Raw genomic sequence first — 15004 nt, forward strand, 5'->3', positions numbered from 1 at the left:
ATTTTTTTTTTCAAATGGGGAAAATTATTCTCCTTCAGGCATTTTCATTGAAAAATTATGTCCTTTTCATTAACATTTTGAATTCAAAAGACACAATAAAAATGGGTCCATTTTTTGAAATTCGTGAAATGACACAATGATTTATGTTTCTTTTTCTACGATGCCTGTTTTCGTACATGAAAATCAAATTTATTTTGAAATCTGAGAAAGTGAAATAAAGTTATGTGTGAAGCAAATTTTCAATGCCTTGAGCAAAAAAAGCTTGAAAGTCCGTATTTTCCCCCATTTGAGATATTTTTTTAATAAAAGGTCAGAATATGAGCAATGCCTTTCGAGAATATCGAATAATTTGAAATAATCGAACAAAAAAGAATAGAAAGGAAAAGATGAGAAAAAGAATAAAAGAGATCCGGAACCCTCAGTATTTTATTAAATTCAAACAGTCAACTATTTTCATGCCTTGTAACAAGAAACAAAAATCAAAGCATTTTTTCAATACACATTATTGAAATGACAAACAAACCAAAAGAAAATATGGAAAAAAATTTGATTTCGTGCAACATATCAATTATAGAAAAAAAAAGAATAAATAGAAAAAACATCAACAATTATTTATTTATTAATGCTTGTTTTTGATAGATTTGCTTTCCATATTCATTATTATTGAACTATTAACTCTATATTTCATATATATTTTTAAATTAGCTTCTTAATACAAACATCTTAATTGAATGTGCTTCAAATGAAATAGAATCACTGTTACAAACAAGCATTTATTGACATCAACAACAATTTCGATTTTTGAATAAAGGAGAAAAAAAAAGAAAGAACGAAAAAAGATAGAAAAAAAAAATAAATAAATAAATAAATAAAAATAGAAAAGGAAATAAAAAGGAAATTTAACTGAAATGATTTGAACATACATTAAAACCAAATGCATATGAATTGTGATAATTCGGAAAGAATCGATATTTTTAATTCCGAGTTTTTATAGTTTCCATTTGTCTGCCAATAACCTCCAATATAGCAAGTCTCGCATAATAATGTTCAACAAAAAACAAAGAAAGAGTGTGTAATACACAAAACAATGTTTTCATCATCAGGCTACTAGCTGCAAGTAACATCATTTCAAAATATACAAATCATACATCAGTGTTTGACGAACTCCAGGTTTGTAGCTTTCAAATAAATATCCGCTGCATTGAATAATCTTCCAGGCCAATAAACTTTGCAAAATTTGTTCCAAAGTTACTCATAATATGAACTTATTCACTCATTCTTTTTCTTTCTTTTTTAAAAAAAAAACAAACTCAATTGTTTTCTGCATTAACATGACTCAATGCTTTCTCATCAGACTTTCCATTAATATTCTTTTCCGATTGTTTCTAATGCATGCAAATATCTTAAACAAGAAAGAGAAAAAGAGAGAAAATCACCATAGATATCTCGACACTTGCAACTTGTTGCGCTTCCTTGCAAAGTTGCCCATTAACATTATCAAACAAACATACAAGAAAAGAAAAATAGAGAAAAAGAGAAAAAATATTTTCTGCTGTTGCACATTCACTCCCATCAGATACCACAACCACATTCGGCGAAGGACTTAAATTTGAGTTACAATCAACCTTCATGTGCAATAAACCAAGTTGGCCTGTTGATACACTGAATAGCTCTCTTGTTGATGAAAGCGCTCCTGTTCCAATCGCGCTCTTATCTTTGCCTTTCCCAATGACCGAAATCTTCTTTTCCCCAATCTCAATAGTCGCTGTCTCGCTTGTGTGATTCCCATCCATCAGCGTGATTGTCAAGCTAATCTGCACCTCACACATCTCAAACGCCTTCTTTACCGTCAGACACGGATTTGTTTCATTTGCCCCACAAAGTGGAGATGCATCATTTCCATTCATTGAAACATATATCGTCTTGTCCTTCAGCCAATCCCACTTTTCCGTGTGCTGATATGCCCAAGATCCTGAACTCGAATAATTGTATGCAAAGCACACTCTCTGATTGTCAGTATTTGTGGTGTAACATTCTTTGAACGGAATTCCAGAATTCAAATAGACATTGTGAGTATCAACAAAAATCATATCGTGGCCACGTGGAGTATTAGCCAAGCATTTGCATTCATGGAAGAACAAATAATAACAATAAATTATATTGTCTTGTGATGTTTGTCTATATGGATAAATATACAATCCTCCTCCTTCTTGTATTGCCGAACATGAAATAAACTGAATGCTCCTCATTTTGAATTGATTAGGAACATTGTAACAACGCATGCCTCCACCATAATAATTTGTAACCGAACATGAAGTGAAACTGCAGTCAAACACACACGCACTTCCCCCTTCTCCATTTTCTGCTTCAACACATCCTGTTCCCGAAACCTGGAAATTTTCAAGAAAAAGTCCTCCTCCGCGACTGTTTGCAGTGCAATCCTGGAATTCACATCCGCTGATCCGAACACATGTTGAAATTGTATAAATGAGCATTCCTCCTCCATGCTGATTTTGCGCGGTGCAAGCATTAAATGAATTGTTCTCTATTTTAACTTCTTTTATGCTTGCGCACATTATCCCCCCACCCCGGCTGTATGCAAAACAATTATTAAACACACAATGCGAAACAGACACAGAGGCTGAAGATAGACCATTCACACAGATTGCCCCTCCACTCGATATTCCATCAGTCCATGAATCACTTTCTCCTGTTGTTTTCGAGCCGTTCCATTCGCACCAAACAAATGTATTCGCTCCGTTATCTGTTGTATTCTGTCTCCCTGGAGTCAACTTTCTGTCTGATGTTCCTTCACATACAACATTCCTTGTCCTGCAACACCCAATGAATGAGGTGTTTGAGGCTGTCAAGGAGGCCAAGGGGTTGTTCAGAGAAGGAACAATCCCGCCATTATATGCATCACACACTGATGAAAATGAGCAACTGTTAATAAAACATGTGGTTTGGGTTGACGAAGTTGCTGAAGGTGAGCATGCATCATTTGCTGTTGAGATGTTGAAAAAAGTGAGTCTGGAGAGGGACATAAGGGGAATGGAAGGGGATGACAGGAACGGGGCTTGACTCACTCACAGAAATTCTTCCTTTCCCTTCACTTATTTGCCATAAGCCTGTATTGCTTCTCTGTGCAATATTGAAAAATATCCAAGCAAGCTTGAATTCCTCTTTTCTGCCTCTTCCCCATGCTTTTAATGTGATGTTCCTCAATATCCCAATGCTTTTATGCACTTTCCCGATTCTTTTGCTGCGTATAAAGAACTCCTTCTAAAAAGTCCACGTGCACCTTTTCGACAAAACTTTTGCTTTTGTAAGATATCATGAAGCTGTTCCCCGATGTTCTTCTCAAGCTCCAAGAATTGTTGAACTCGCTTTTTTGTTCAAACGCAACATTTCTGCATCACTTTCAAAAATCTTTCCAACTGCTCTAATGCCGCTGGCACGTTCGCAACAACAATAATAACAGAAACACCAAGAGATAATTTTTGAATAATAATAAAATATTGAAAGCAAAGCAAACCTTCTTCCCTTTCTTCGAATTTTAATTCTTGTCTCTTTATTTCCTTTCCTTTCCTTTTTTCTTCCAGCAAAACAGGAAATGCAAACAGCGTCTCCTGTTGTTCTACACGCTTGCACCTCGCTCATTCCTCAATAAGCCTCCAATCTGCAATTCCCAATTCCCAATCTCAAAGTCCCCTTCTTCCCCTTCCGCCTAATAATCACACTTTCTGCCCCATCCACAAAAAGATACACACTCAGCGAGAAAACACCAATCGCCTATCTGCATCACACTTCTTTCAATGCTGACTGCTCAAACTGCAAAGGAAACAACCTCGGCGGCATTACGCTTGGATGCCTGCCATCCTTCCCTCCTCGCAACTTTTGTAGAGGCCAACATTCACGTTTCTCATCGTTTTCCTAACAATAACAACTATAATAATAAAGAAGAAGAGGAAGTGGAGAAAGAAGAGGAAGAAGAGGAAGAAGAGGAAGAAGAGGAAGAAGAGGAAGAAGAGGAAGAAGAGGAAGAAGAAACAGGGAGCTGATATCATAGAATGTCATGAAATCGATAAGAATAAAGAATATTCATTTGTCAGATATGCAAATATAAAACAGAGGCGATCGAAGTTGATTTTAAAAAAAAATGGAGAAGAAGAATGAGGAAAAGAAACGCGGAAGTTGAATTGAAAAATAGAAAAATCAAAATATATTTAAATAATAAATAAATATTGAATATAGTTATATGATAAAAAACATATTCCAAAACTAATTTCAAAACAAAGAAATAATTCAGACAAAGCAGAATGACACACCATCCACCCTCTGTGCATCCCTTCCGCTTCTGCATCGCTTCAACCCATTCGACCAAATCCTACAGGCCCGTCCCAAGTGCCATTCCTATCCATTCACTTTCATTCAATCTTCTTCTTTTTCTTTTTACTCTCTTCTTCTTCTTCTTCTTCTTCCTCCTCCTCCTCTTCTTCTTCTTCTCTCCGTCCTGCCCTGTCCCTTCCTCTCCGCCTTCTTGCTCCTTCCTTCAACAAATGATCAAGCAAAGAAAATAAATGTTTTTTTGCGTCGCTTTTTCCATCCTTCAAAATCTTGAAATAAAAAAAAAAATAAAGAAGATAGAAGATAATCTCAATCGAAAAAATAAAAAAAAATTAGCGTTTGCAGACTTTGGGTGCTTGTGGCTTGAATGACCACACTTTGTGCTTTTGGGCATTCGCCAAGCTCGCTTCACAGAAGAAAAAGGGGAAGAAGAAATAGACGACAACGATCGGCAGATTGAAGCAGACGAAAAGGGGATGCAGAGGAAGGAAGGGATGCTCATCTTTCTGTGCTTGAAGGACGTCGCTCTTCGGCCTGCGTGATTGGAAGGCATCAAATGCCAACGAGATCGCGGATGAGGAAGATAAACCCTGATGAAAACGAAGAGAATGAGTTGGCTGTGCTTCAACAGCGAAGAGGAAGATGGATGGAAATGTTGCCATTCATTCATCGATGCTCTTGATGCAGATGACAATGCTTCTGAAATGCATTCTCTGATGCACAATGCACAAAATTCAATGGACCATGTACAAACATAGAAGCTGAGCGAAACAACAGCTTTGTTGAAAAACAAATGAAGAAAACAAAACCCATCGAATTCTCTTTCATCGGCTGTGGTATCGAAGAAAGCAAACTTCGAATGATAATCACATTGCTCACTCAAAATGGCTGTCCCTTCGAAGAATGAAATCCAAAAGCGGTTGGCCTGAATGTTGTTCAACTGCCAACAAATATTCGATAATTGGATGTCTCGTAGTTGGCGTTTCTCCACTCTTTTGAAGCAAAAGCGGAATCAGAAATAGAATTTCGCAGCCTTCCATGTCTACCCAGCACAGTCCGAAAAACAGGAAAACCTTATAAATAAAACTGATATTTTGGGGCTCTCCTTTTTTTTCGTTGAATTCTTGCCTTTTTTATGTAATAAATTTCCTTCCCTCGATATTGCCAGTTGCATTTTTTGCCCAAAAAAGCTTCTCCTTTACCTTATGTTCCAAAATTCTATATAATTTTGTGCAGATTTTATCCTCTGCAGAATTCCTTCTTTTTATCTTCATTCAATGAAACGTCAGTCGAATTTGTTTTCACCTTTTGTTCCAAATAAAAATCATGTATCTTCCGTAACTACATTTGATCCCCAATGCCTATATAATAATCTGCTCCGTTCTCATCGTATTGCTCCACAAAGCGGGGATTGGCCATTTCAACAATAATTCGGATTCCTGCACTTTGGAAGGGATACAGACGGAAATATCTTCACAATCAATAGAACAATGAAAATTACATACATTATGTCTTTTTGTGTGATTGATGAAATTGTTGTGTTCCCCTTGGCCACCCAATTACCAACAATCATCAGGTCAGAATTTCAGAATTATTGCATCTCCACCATTGTCTGTTGTCACGCAGGAAATAATATTTCTAGCCCTACAGGCAATGTTCACTCACGGATTTCTCATTATGTGAATGGAATATTCCGTTTTTTCAAATCTGATGATCATTGAATCCATTACAAAAAAGACTCAAACCAACAAATCATTTTGATATTTTCTTTTCTCGGCAATGGCTGAGTGAAAATGGACGTGGTTGAGAAGGGTGTGTGGAAACAAAAATTAAACTTGTTTGGCGGATATTTTATTCATTTTCTGAATTTCATATGTTTGGCAGTGTTTGATTTATAAGCGAGATTGTTTGTGGGGAGCAGGGTTCAGCTTGTGGCTGATCAGAGAAGCGGATGCGCACATAGAGAAAATGGTGCTTGCAGCAGCTATGTTTGATGGGATGATTTTTCAGCAGTTCGTTTTTTGGAAAAGAAAGGCGAGCGTGGGAAACAATGTTTGTGAGAAGGAGCAGGAAAGGGAAGGGAATGGAGAGTGCGGGGTGGAGTGCCTGCTTGGTGGAGGAACACATTGCAAGTGGAATTTATACAGACATATTTTTTATTTTAAAGGGGGTGACAAAAGCGAGTTGGATGTTGTACTTTGGGAGCTGATGGGTGGGGATGATAAAAGAGGATTGAGGTGGGTGTGTGTTGGAAGGCACACATCGACGATAGCTAACATGAACAATATGAGAATGGAGGAGGGGATGGGGAGCAAGGAGATGGGGATGAGAGGTCGAGACAGGATGTTTGGGGATGCAGTCATGCTCATCTGGGCAGTCGAGGCAGCACAGGAAAGGGAATGTACGATTGTTTTGTGAGCCTTTCATGGTGAAAGAGGAGACATGTTTGATGATTTGTTTCATAAGAATTTATATATATTTTTTATATTAAATTTTCTGTTTATTTCTTTATTTTTTTTATTGAAGATATTGAGTGAATTGCCGAAAGATGCATGGAAAGCCATCACATGTTGTCTGAGGGATACTGAATGGGTGCAGAGTGTTTTTTTTAAGCCTTGCTTGAAGAATGAGAAGAAGAGGGGAAGAAGAGATATTTTATATTTTTTTTTTGGAATGAGGGCTGGATGGAGGAAGATGAGAAGAGAAGAATGGTGAGAGTGAGGTTGAATGGGCAATGGAAGAGCGTGTGAAAACAACATTTAATTTTTTCTTTATTTGGAATTGGATATGAAAGGCGAAGGTGTGGTGTGGTGTGGTGCTTGGAGTGGATGATGTTGGGGTGAGAGGTATTTGGAGAGAGGCAAACAGGGGATGAGGGGAGTGAAGGGAAATGAAGATTTGTGGAGGTATTTTATTCTTGTTTGTTCATTTTCTTCATGTTCCATTTTTTATTTGTATTTGTATTTTTTTTAATTTGATTGATGTGTGATGCGATCAGGTGCTGTCAGAAGCGCTGGGGGAGCATGAAACATGGGATGTGGAAACACAACTTTTTTCTGGGACAGTCCTGGGAAAAATTGGAAGAAAACAGCAACCGAAGAGCGTTTGGCAGAATGAGCGAAATGGAAAAAACTGAAGAGAATGGGGAAGAAATTTTTGTGGAATTTTTTTTAACAAAAATCTTTTTGGAAGCAGCAGCAAAAGAAGAGGCAGAATAAGGGATACAGCCACATAATGATATTTTGCGACGCTTTGCCAAGATGCGTGGGGAAGGGGAGAATGAACAGGAAGAATTTTTGTGAACGAATTTCATTTCTCTTCTATTTGCCGATTTTTTCTCTTCACCTTCCATTCCCCTAATATCCCTCTCTCATTTGACATTTTTCAATATCTCAACAGCAAATGATGCATGTTCACCTTCAACGACTACGTCAGTCCAAACCACATGTTTGATGAGCAGTTGCTCATTTTCATCGGTCTGTGATGTGTATGAAGGAGGGATTGTTCATTCCCTCAACAATCCCTATGCCTCTTTTACTGCCTCAAACACATCATTCATTGGGTGTTGCAGAACAAGAAACGTTAATATTAATGGAACTGCAGATGGAAAGTTGACTCCAGGGAGACAAAACACAACAGATAATGGAGCTAATTCATTCACTTGGTGCGAATGGAATGGATCGAAGGCTAATGGAAGCAAAGATGATTATGCTGATGAAGCTTCCAATGGTGGAGCAATTCGCATGTACAATCTCAATTCTGGAGAACTAACAGTTTCTCATTGCACGTTCAACGACTGCTATGCTCATTATGGCGGAGGCGGAATCATGTGCCGTTCAATCAAGTCTATTGAATTTGTAAGCAACTCATTCAACACTTGTGCTTCTCAAAGTTATTATGGAGGAGGTATTTATGCTGTATTAATTTCAACATGTGTTCGGATCAGCGGATGTGAATTCCAGAATTGCAAAGCAGATCGAGTGGGAGGAGGGCTTTATCTTGAAAATTTTCAGGTTTCGGAAACAAACTGTATTGGAACAGAAAATGGAGGAGGGGAGAGTGCGTGTGTGTTTGACTGCTGTTTCACTTCATGCTCTGTTGCAAATACTGCTGGTGGAGGCATGCTTTGTCAAAATGTTCCTGCCACGCAATTCAAAATGAGGAGCATTCAGTTTATTTCATGTTCAGCATTAAGAGAGGGAGGAGGATTGTTTTTCAGACCAGAAAAAACAGAAAAGCCAGTCAACGAAACTTATTGCTTCTTCTTATTTTTTCATGAATGCAGTTGCAGAGATATAAATAATCCACGCGGACATGACGTTGAGTATGTCGATACATACAATCTGTATTTGGATTCAGGAAATCCATTTCATGAATGTTACACCACAAACACAAACGATAAAAGGATTTGCTTTGCATACAATTATGCAAATGCAGGTGCTTGGTCATATGATCAAACAATGAAAATGGATTGGCTGAAGGACAAGACAATTTATGTGTCAGTGAAAGGGAGTGATGGATATGAGCTGTGTGGGGCAAATGAATCAAATCCGTGTCTGACAGTGAAGAAGGCACTTGAGATGTGTGAGGTGCAGATTAGCTTGACAATCACATTGATGGAAGGGGATCATCAAAGCGAGGCAACAACAATTGAGATTGGGACAAAGAAGATTTCGGTCATTGGGAAAGGCAAAGATAAGAGCGCGATTGGAACAGGAGCCCTTTCATCAACTGGAGAGTTGTTCAGCGTGACGACAGGTCATCTGGGGATGAGAAAGCTAAAGATTGATAGTAACTCGCATTCAAGTCCTTGTTCACACATTCTTGAATTCTGTTAATGAGGTGTGCTTTAGAGATACTTGTGAAAAAGCAGGAAATATCTATTTGTTTTGTGTAAGCTATCTTTTCACATAGAATTGTTTTTAAAAATGTTGCGAGTACAAAGGCATTTATTGTTCATTAAAAACTGTCTTGTAATACTTTTTAATGAACAATGGAATATTTTTCTTTTTATTTTTCACATTAAAAGCAATCATTTCAATTAATTATATGAGTACATAACATTTTTTTGAGTTTGCTCATTATTTTTGAATCGCATACGCAAAAAATAATTCAATTTCGAAACAGTAATTTAGAGTCGTATCGAACATTTTTTATAAAACATTTTTCCAGTTTTTTCAGTAATTATTAACAAGTGTTAAATAATCAGTGCTTTTTTTAAAAGAGTGCATTTTATTATTTTTATAGGTCAGTTTTTTTTTTTTTTTTTTTTTTTTTTTTTTTTTTTTTTTTTTGTATTAACGGCTCCATTTTTTTATTGGCACCAAATTTTTGAAGAGAAAAATGTTTAAAATGCAAATTTTTATAACAAAAATAACAAAATTTGGATAAAAATTATTTCATATTTTTCTCTTTGCAGTTCTTTGATCTGAATCATTTTCTTCGTTGATATTATCTTCATCATCATGTTAATTTTTTTGAAAAACTCTTTTCTTCTTGGACTTTAACGGAAGGACTTTCTTGATATTTTTTATTTCTTATTCCGCTTCATCATATTTCATTCTTATTCGATTGAATAAATCCTTTTCCACATTTCTAAAAGCACATCATTTGTTAGTACTTTACAGTAAAAATCAAGTCTGTTTGAGTCAGATGGCTAAGTATAGGAAAAGAATTTTGGTTATTTACGTAGAATAGGGCTAGAAGATTTGAACAAAATATCACTAACTTCGATGTTATTTTTAATGAAGGACAGGGCAAATGCCGAGTGAAGAGCTTAGTGTAATACATCTGCCAATACCTTTCAATTTGGCGAAGAAGTTGAAGAGTGTGGGATTACGATGGATGAGCTCAAAACAGATTTTAGAACGGTAAATATACCTCTATCAAAGGATTAGGAAATGAGTGTGGTACACTTAAAATAATTCTAATTCGAAATTAAAAAATTCTTATTCGAAAAATAATAATTCGATTTCGAATTTAATTTTTGACAGTATTTTTTCTATTTCATGATGATGGATTTCAGTGAATAGTATGTTGTACAGTTTGTGCAAAAAATATTGGACAAGATCGATATCTCAATAACTGTAAGAGAAATAATTCTGACAATTTTCCTCAAAATACATCCCATCAACACAAACTCATTTGATAAACAAGACTTTGAAAGCAGCTTCATTTGTGGTCAAAAATATCAATTTTTGAAATTTCGGAGAAACGTGATTTTGAGTTTCTCTGAGATTTTATAAATTATTTTTTTTCTGAGCACAAACGAGTAAATAATAAAAGTTATGAATATCAATTGAGTTTGCATTGATGGGATGTATTTTGAGGAAAATTGTCAGAATTATTTCTCTTACAGTTATTGAGATATCGATCTTGTCCAATATTTTTTGCACAAACTGTACAACATACTATTCACTGAAATCCATCATCATGAAATAGAAAAAATACTGTCAAAAATTAAATTCGAAATCGAATTATTATTTTTCGAATAAGAATTTTTTAATTTCGAATTAGAATTATTTTAAGTGTACCACACTCATTTCCTAATCCTTTGATAGAGGTATATTTACCGTTCTAAAATCTGTTTTGAGCTCATCCATCGTAATCCCACACTCTTCAACTTCTTCGCCAAATTGAAAGGTATTGGCAGATGTATTACACTAAGCTCTTCACTCGGCATTTGCCCTGTCCTTCATTAAAAATAACATCGAAGTTAGTGATATTTTGTTCAAATCTTCTAGCCCTATTCTACGTAAATAACCAAAATTCTTTTCCTATACTTAGCCATCTGACTCAAACAGACTTGATTTTTACTGTAAAGTACTAACAAATGATGTGCTTTTAGAAATGTGGAAAAGGATTTATTCAATCGAATAAGAATGAAATATGATGAAGCGGAATAAGAAATAAAAAATATCAAGAAAGTCCTTCCGTTAAAGTCCAAGAAGAAAAGAGTTTTTCAAAAAAATTAACATGATGATGAAGATAATATCAACGAAGAAAATGATTCAGATCAAAGAACTGCAAAGAGAAAAATATGAAATAATTTTTATCCAAATTTTGTTATTTTTGTTATAAAAATTTGCATTTTAAACATTTTTCTCTTCAAAAATTTGGTGCCAATAAAAAAATGGAGCCGTTAATACAAAAAAAAAAAAAAAAAAAAAAAAAAAAAAAAAAAAAACTTGACCTATAAAAATAATAAAATGCACTCTTTTAAAAAAAGCACTGATTATTTAACACTTGTTAATAATTACTGAAAAAACTGGAAAAATGTTTTATAAAAAATGTTCGATACGACTCTAAATTACTGTTTCGAAATTGAATTATTTTTGCGTATGCGATTCAAAAATAATGAGCAAACTCAAAAAAATGTTATGTACTCATATAATTAATTGAAATGATTGCTTTTAATGTGAAAAATAAAAGAAAAATATTCCATTGTTCATTAAAAAGTATTACAAGACAGTTTTTAATGAACAATAAATGCCTTTGTACTCGCAACATTTTTAAAAACAATTCTATGTGAAAAGATAGCTTACACAAAACAAATAGATATTTCCTGCTTTTTCACAAGTATCTCTAAAGCACACCTCATTAACAGAATTCAAGAATGTGTGAACAAGGACTTGAATGCGAGTTACTATCAATCTTTAGCTTTCTCATCCCCAGATGACCTGTCGTCACGCTGAACAACTCTCCAGTTGATGAAAGGGCTCCTGTTCCAATCGCGCTCTTATCTTTGCCTTTCCCAATGACCGAAATCTTCTTTGTCCCAATCTCAATAGTTGTTGCCTCGCTTTGATGATCCCCTTCCATCAATGTGATTGTCAAGCTAATCTGCACCTCACACATCTCAAGTGCCTTCTTCACTGTCAGACACGGATTTGATTCATTTGCCCCACACAGCTCATATCCATCACTCCCTTTCACTGACACATAAATTGTCTTGTCCTTCAGCCAATCCATTTTCATTGTTTGATCATATGTCCAAACACTTGCATTTGCATAATTGTATGCAAAGCATATTCTCTTATCATCTGTGTTTGTGGTATAACATTCATAAAATGGATTTCCTGACTCTAAATACAGATTGTATGTATCGACATACTCAACGTCATGTCCGCGTGGATTATTTATATCTCTGCAACTGCATTCATGAAAAAATAAGAAGAAGCAATAAGTTTCGTTGACTGGCTTTTCTGTTTTTTCTGGTCTGAAAAACAATCCTCCTCCCTCTCTTAATGCTGAACATGAAATAAACTGAATGCTCCTCATTTTGAATGCTGTAGGAATATTGTAACAATACATGCCTCCACCGCCTGTGCTTGTAAGTGAACATGAAGTGAAACTGCAGTCAAACACACACGCACTCTCTCCTCCTCCATTTTCTGTTCCAATACAGTTTGTTTCCGAAACCTGAAAATTTTCAAGAAAAAGTCCTCCTCCATTGTAAGTCGCTTTGCATTTCTGGAATTCACATCCGCTGATCCGAACACACGTTGAAATCGTATAAACGAACACTCCTCCTCCCAAATAATTTTGCGCAGTACACGAATCGAAGGTGTTGTTCACAATTTCAACCGATTTAATATTATAGCAACTAATACCTCCGCCACACCAATGCGCGACACATTCATTGAATGCACAATGCGAAACTGAAACAGTGGCCGACGATTGACCATACATGAATATCGCACCACCGTTCGAAGCGCCATCGGAATATGTCTCACCGTTTCCTGTTGCCTTCGATTCACTCCATTCGCACCAAGTGAATGTGTTTGCTCCATTGAATGTTTCGTTCTGTCTGTCTGGCTGTTTCTTATTATCTGCATTTCCTTCACATACAACATTCCTTGTCCGACAACACCCAATAAATGATGTATTTGAGACTGTCAGAGAGGCATAGGGATTGTTGAGGGAAGGGACAATTCCTCCTTCATACGCATCACACACTGATGAAAATGAACAACTATTCATAAAACATGTGGTTTGGACTGACGTAGTCGTTGAAGGTGAACATGCATCATTTGCTGTTGAGATATTGAAAAATGTCAAATGAGAGAGGGATATTAGGGGAATGGAAGGGGATGAGAGGAATGGGGCTGATGAGACACAAAAAGAAGAGAATCGTGATTCACTCACCGAAATACTCCCTTCAATGCCTTCTCCATATCCACCTCCTTCTCTTCCTCTTCCTCTTCCCCTTCCTCTTTCTCCTTCTCCATCACCTTTTTCTTCACCTCCACCCTTCTCCCCTCCATATCCCTTCCCTCCAAACAGCCTTCCCGAGTATATCTCTCCCCCTCTTCTCCATCCTTTCAATGTGATGTTTGTCAACACCCCAATGCTCCCACTCAGATCAAATGCCCCTCCCTCATTGTCCTTCCCCATCTCCACAACGCACCCTCTCACCACAACCACGCTCCCCTTCCTTCCACACACTAAACAACAATTATCATCATTCTCCAATGATATTTGGTTTAACTCAACTTATGACTTCCACTTCCCCTCAAAAATTATTCATCATCTTCCCTTTTTCCCACTCTTCTTCAAATGTTCCTCAAAACATTCTCTCTTCAAATTCCTTTTTCCTCGTTTTCCTCTCTATTCATTCCTTTTCAATCAATTTTCTAATTCATTCCTTCTTTTTCTCAAATTCTTGTCAGACTCCTTCTTCAGCCATTTCTTCAATTTCCCTCTCTCTCTTCTGTCTCATCATCCCCTTCTTTTCAATCCGCCTCATTAATCCTTCAAATATCCCCGATCATATTCATTTCACTGCTCACTTCTGTCATCGTTTCACATTCTTCTCCAGATCTGTCTTTTCTCAACTCCATGTGCTGGCATGGGTGCTGAATGTTCCCTCAAAAATTCAAATCTCCCAAAACCAAATCATATAAATCAATAAATATTTCTCACATACACACCAAAAATATATAAAAATAAGAATAAAATAAAATAAAATGATTGCAATTGATCAAACGAGAAAACTCAAATCCTCTGTTCATAAATTCATAGGATGCAACGCTCATGCGTCTTTCTCTTCCTTCTCGCACTTTCCTCGCTCCTCACACGAAATGTCATTTTCTGTCTTCGGCTTCCTCTTCTTTCCCCACATCTCCACTCAACATTATCAATTTTCTCAAAACCTTCTTTCCCATTTCTTCCTCTTTCCCTCAAAATGTTCTTCCTCCTCCTCCTCCTCTCTTCTTCTCTTCTTCTTTCATTTTCTTCCTCTGCTTGCAACACTAAACAGCAAGTGTCATCTGAATCTGATCATTCGACCTTCCCACAGCAAAAGACTGCTCCACTCTCCTGATGCTTCAGAAACCACACTCGTCATGGCACTCCATCCAGATCGCTCCTCCCTCAGAAATATCGATCATTGCCAAAACGAGCATAGACATATTAATAATTTGCTTGTTGCAACCAGGAATGGATTCTTCAGTTTGAATTCTTCAGAAAGAATAATTCGAACAAGAATGTGGATAACATTGGCAGGAAAGAAGTTTTCATTCAAATGCTTGCTTGGTAAAACAAAGAAGAAGCAGACTGTGCTTTGCTTGGTAGATCACCAGGCAAAATCATTATCTTTGTCATCCCCCTCTCTTCTTTTCTTTTCTTCTCTTCAATTCCCTCCCAAATCGATTCC

The 15004-nt window shown here is 36.4% G+C and overlaps 4 protein-coding genes across 4 annotated transcripts; 3 read left to right on the forward strand and 1 right to left on the reverse strand.

Annotated features, from left to right (window-relative positions):
* Positions 1-2562: 2562 nt before the first annotated feature.
* Positions 2563-3081, forward strand: MONOS_16273 (uncharacterized protein; the record flags this gene model as incomplete). Its single annotated transcript, XM_067869185.1, has 1 exon — positions 2563-3081. The coding sequence occupies one exon, from the start codon at positions 2563-2565 to the stop codon at positions 3079-3081; it is 519 nt and encodes a 172-aa protein (XP_067720269.1).
* A 3234-nt stretch (positions 3082-6315) lies between these two features.
* On the forward strand, positions 6316-6765 carry MONOS_16608 (uncharacterized protein; the record flags this gene model as incomplete). The annotated part of the gene is made up of 1 exon (XM_067869502.1): positions 6316-6765. The coding sequence occupies one exon, from the start codon at positions 6316-6318 to the stop codon at positions 6763-6765; it is 450 nt and encodes a 149-aa protein (XP_067720270.1).
* A 1034-nt stretch (positions 6766-7799) lies between these two features.
* MONOS_16607 (uncharacterized protein) lies at positions 7800-9425 on the forward strand (the record flags this gene model as incomplete). The annotated part of the gene is made up of 1 exon (XM_067869501.1): positions 7800-9425. One exon carries the CDS (start codon positions 7800-7802, stop codon positions 9183-9185), a length of 1386 nt encoding a protein of 461 aa, XP_067720271.1. The 3' UTR covers positions 9186-9425.
* A 2521-nt stretch (positions 9426-11946) lies between these two features.
* Positions 11947-14095, reverse strand: MONOS_16267 (uncharacterized protein; the record flags this gene model as incomplete). Its single annotated transcript, XM_067869179.1, has 3 exons — positions 11947-13304; positions 13503-13779; positions 14021-14095. The coding sequence occupies 3 exons, from the start codon at positions 14093-14095 to the stop codon at positions 11947-11949; spliced, it is 1710 nt and encodes a 569-aa protein (XP_067720272.1).
* Positions 14096-15004: the final 909 nt, after the last annotated feature.

The sequence above is a fragment of the Monocercomonoides exilis genome (assembly GCF_001643675.1).
Source record: "Monocercomonoides exilis strain PA203 chromosome Unknown scaffold55-566112, whole genome shotgun sequence".
NCBI classification, from domain to species: domain Eukaryota; phylum Preaxostyla; order Oxymonadida; family Polymastigidae; genus Monocercomonoides; species Monocercomonoides exilis.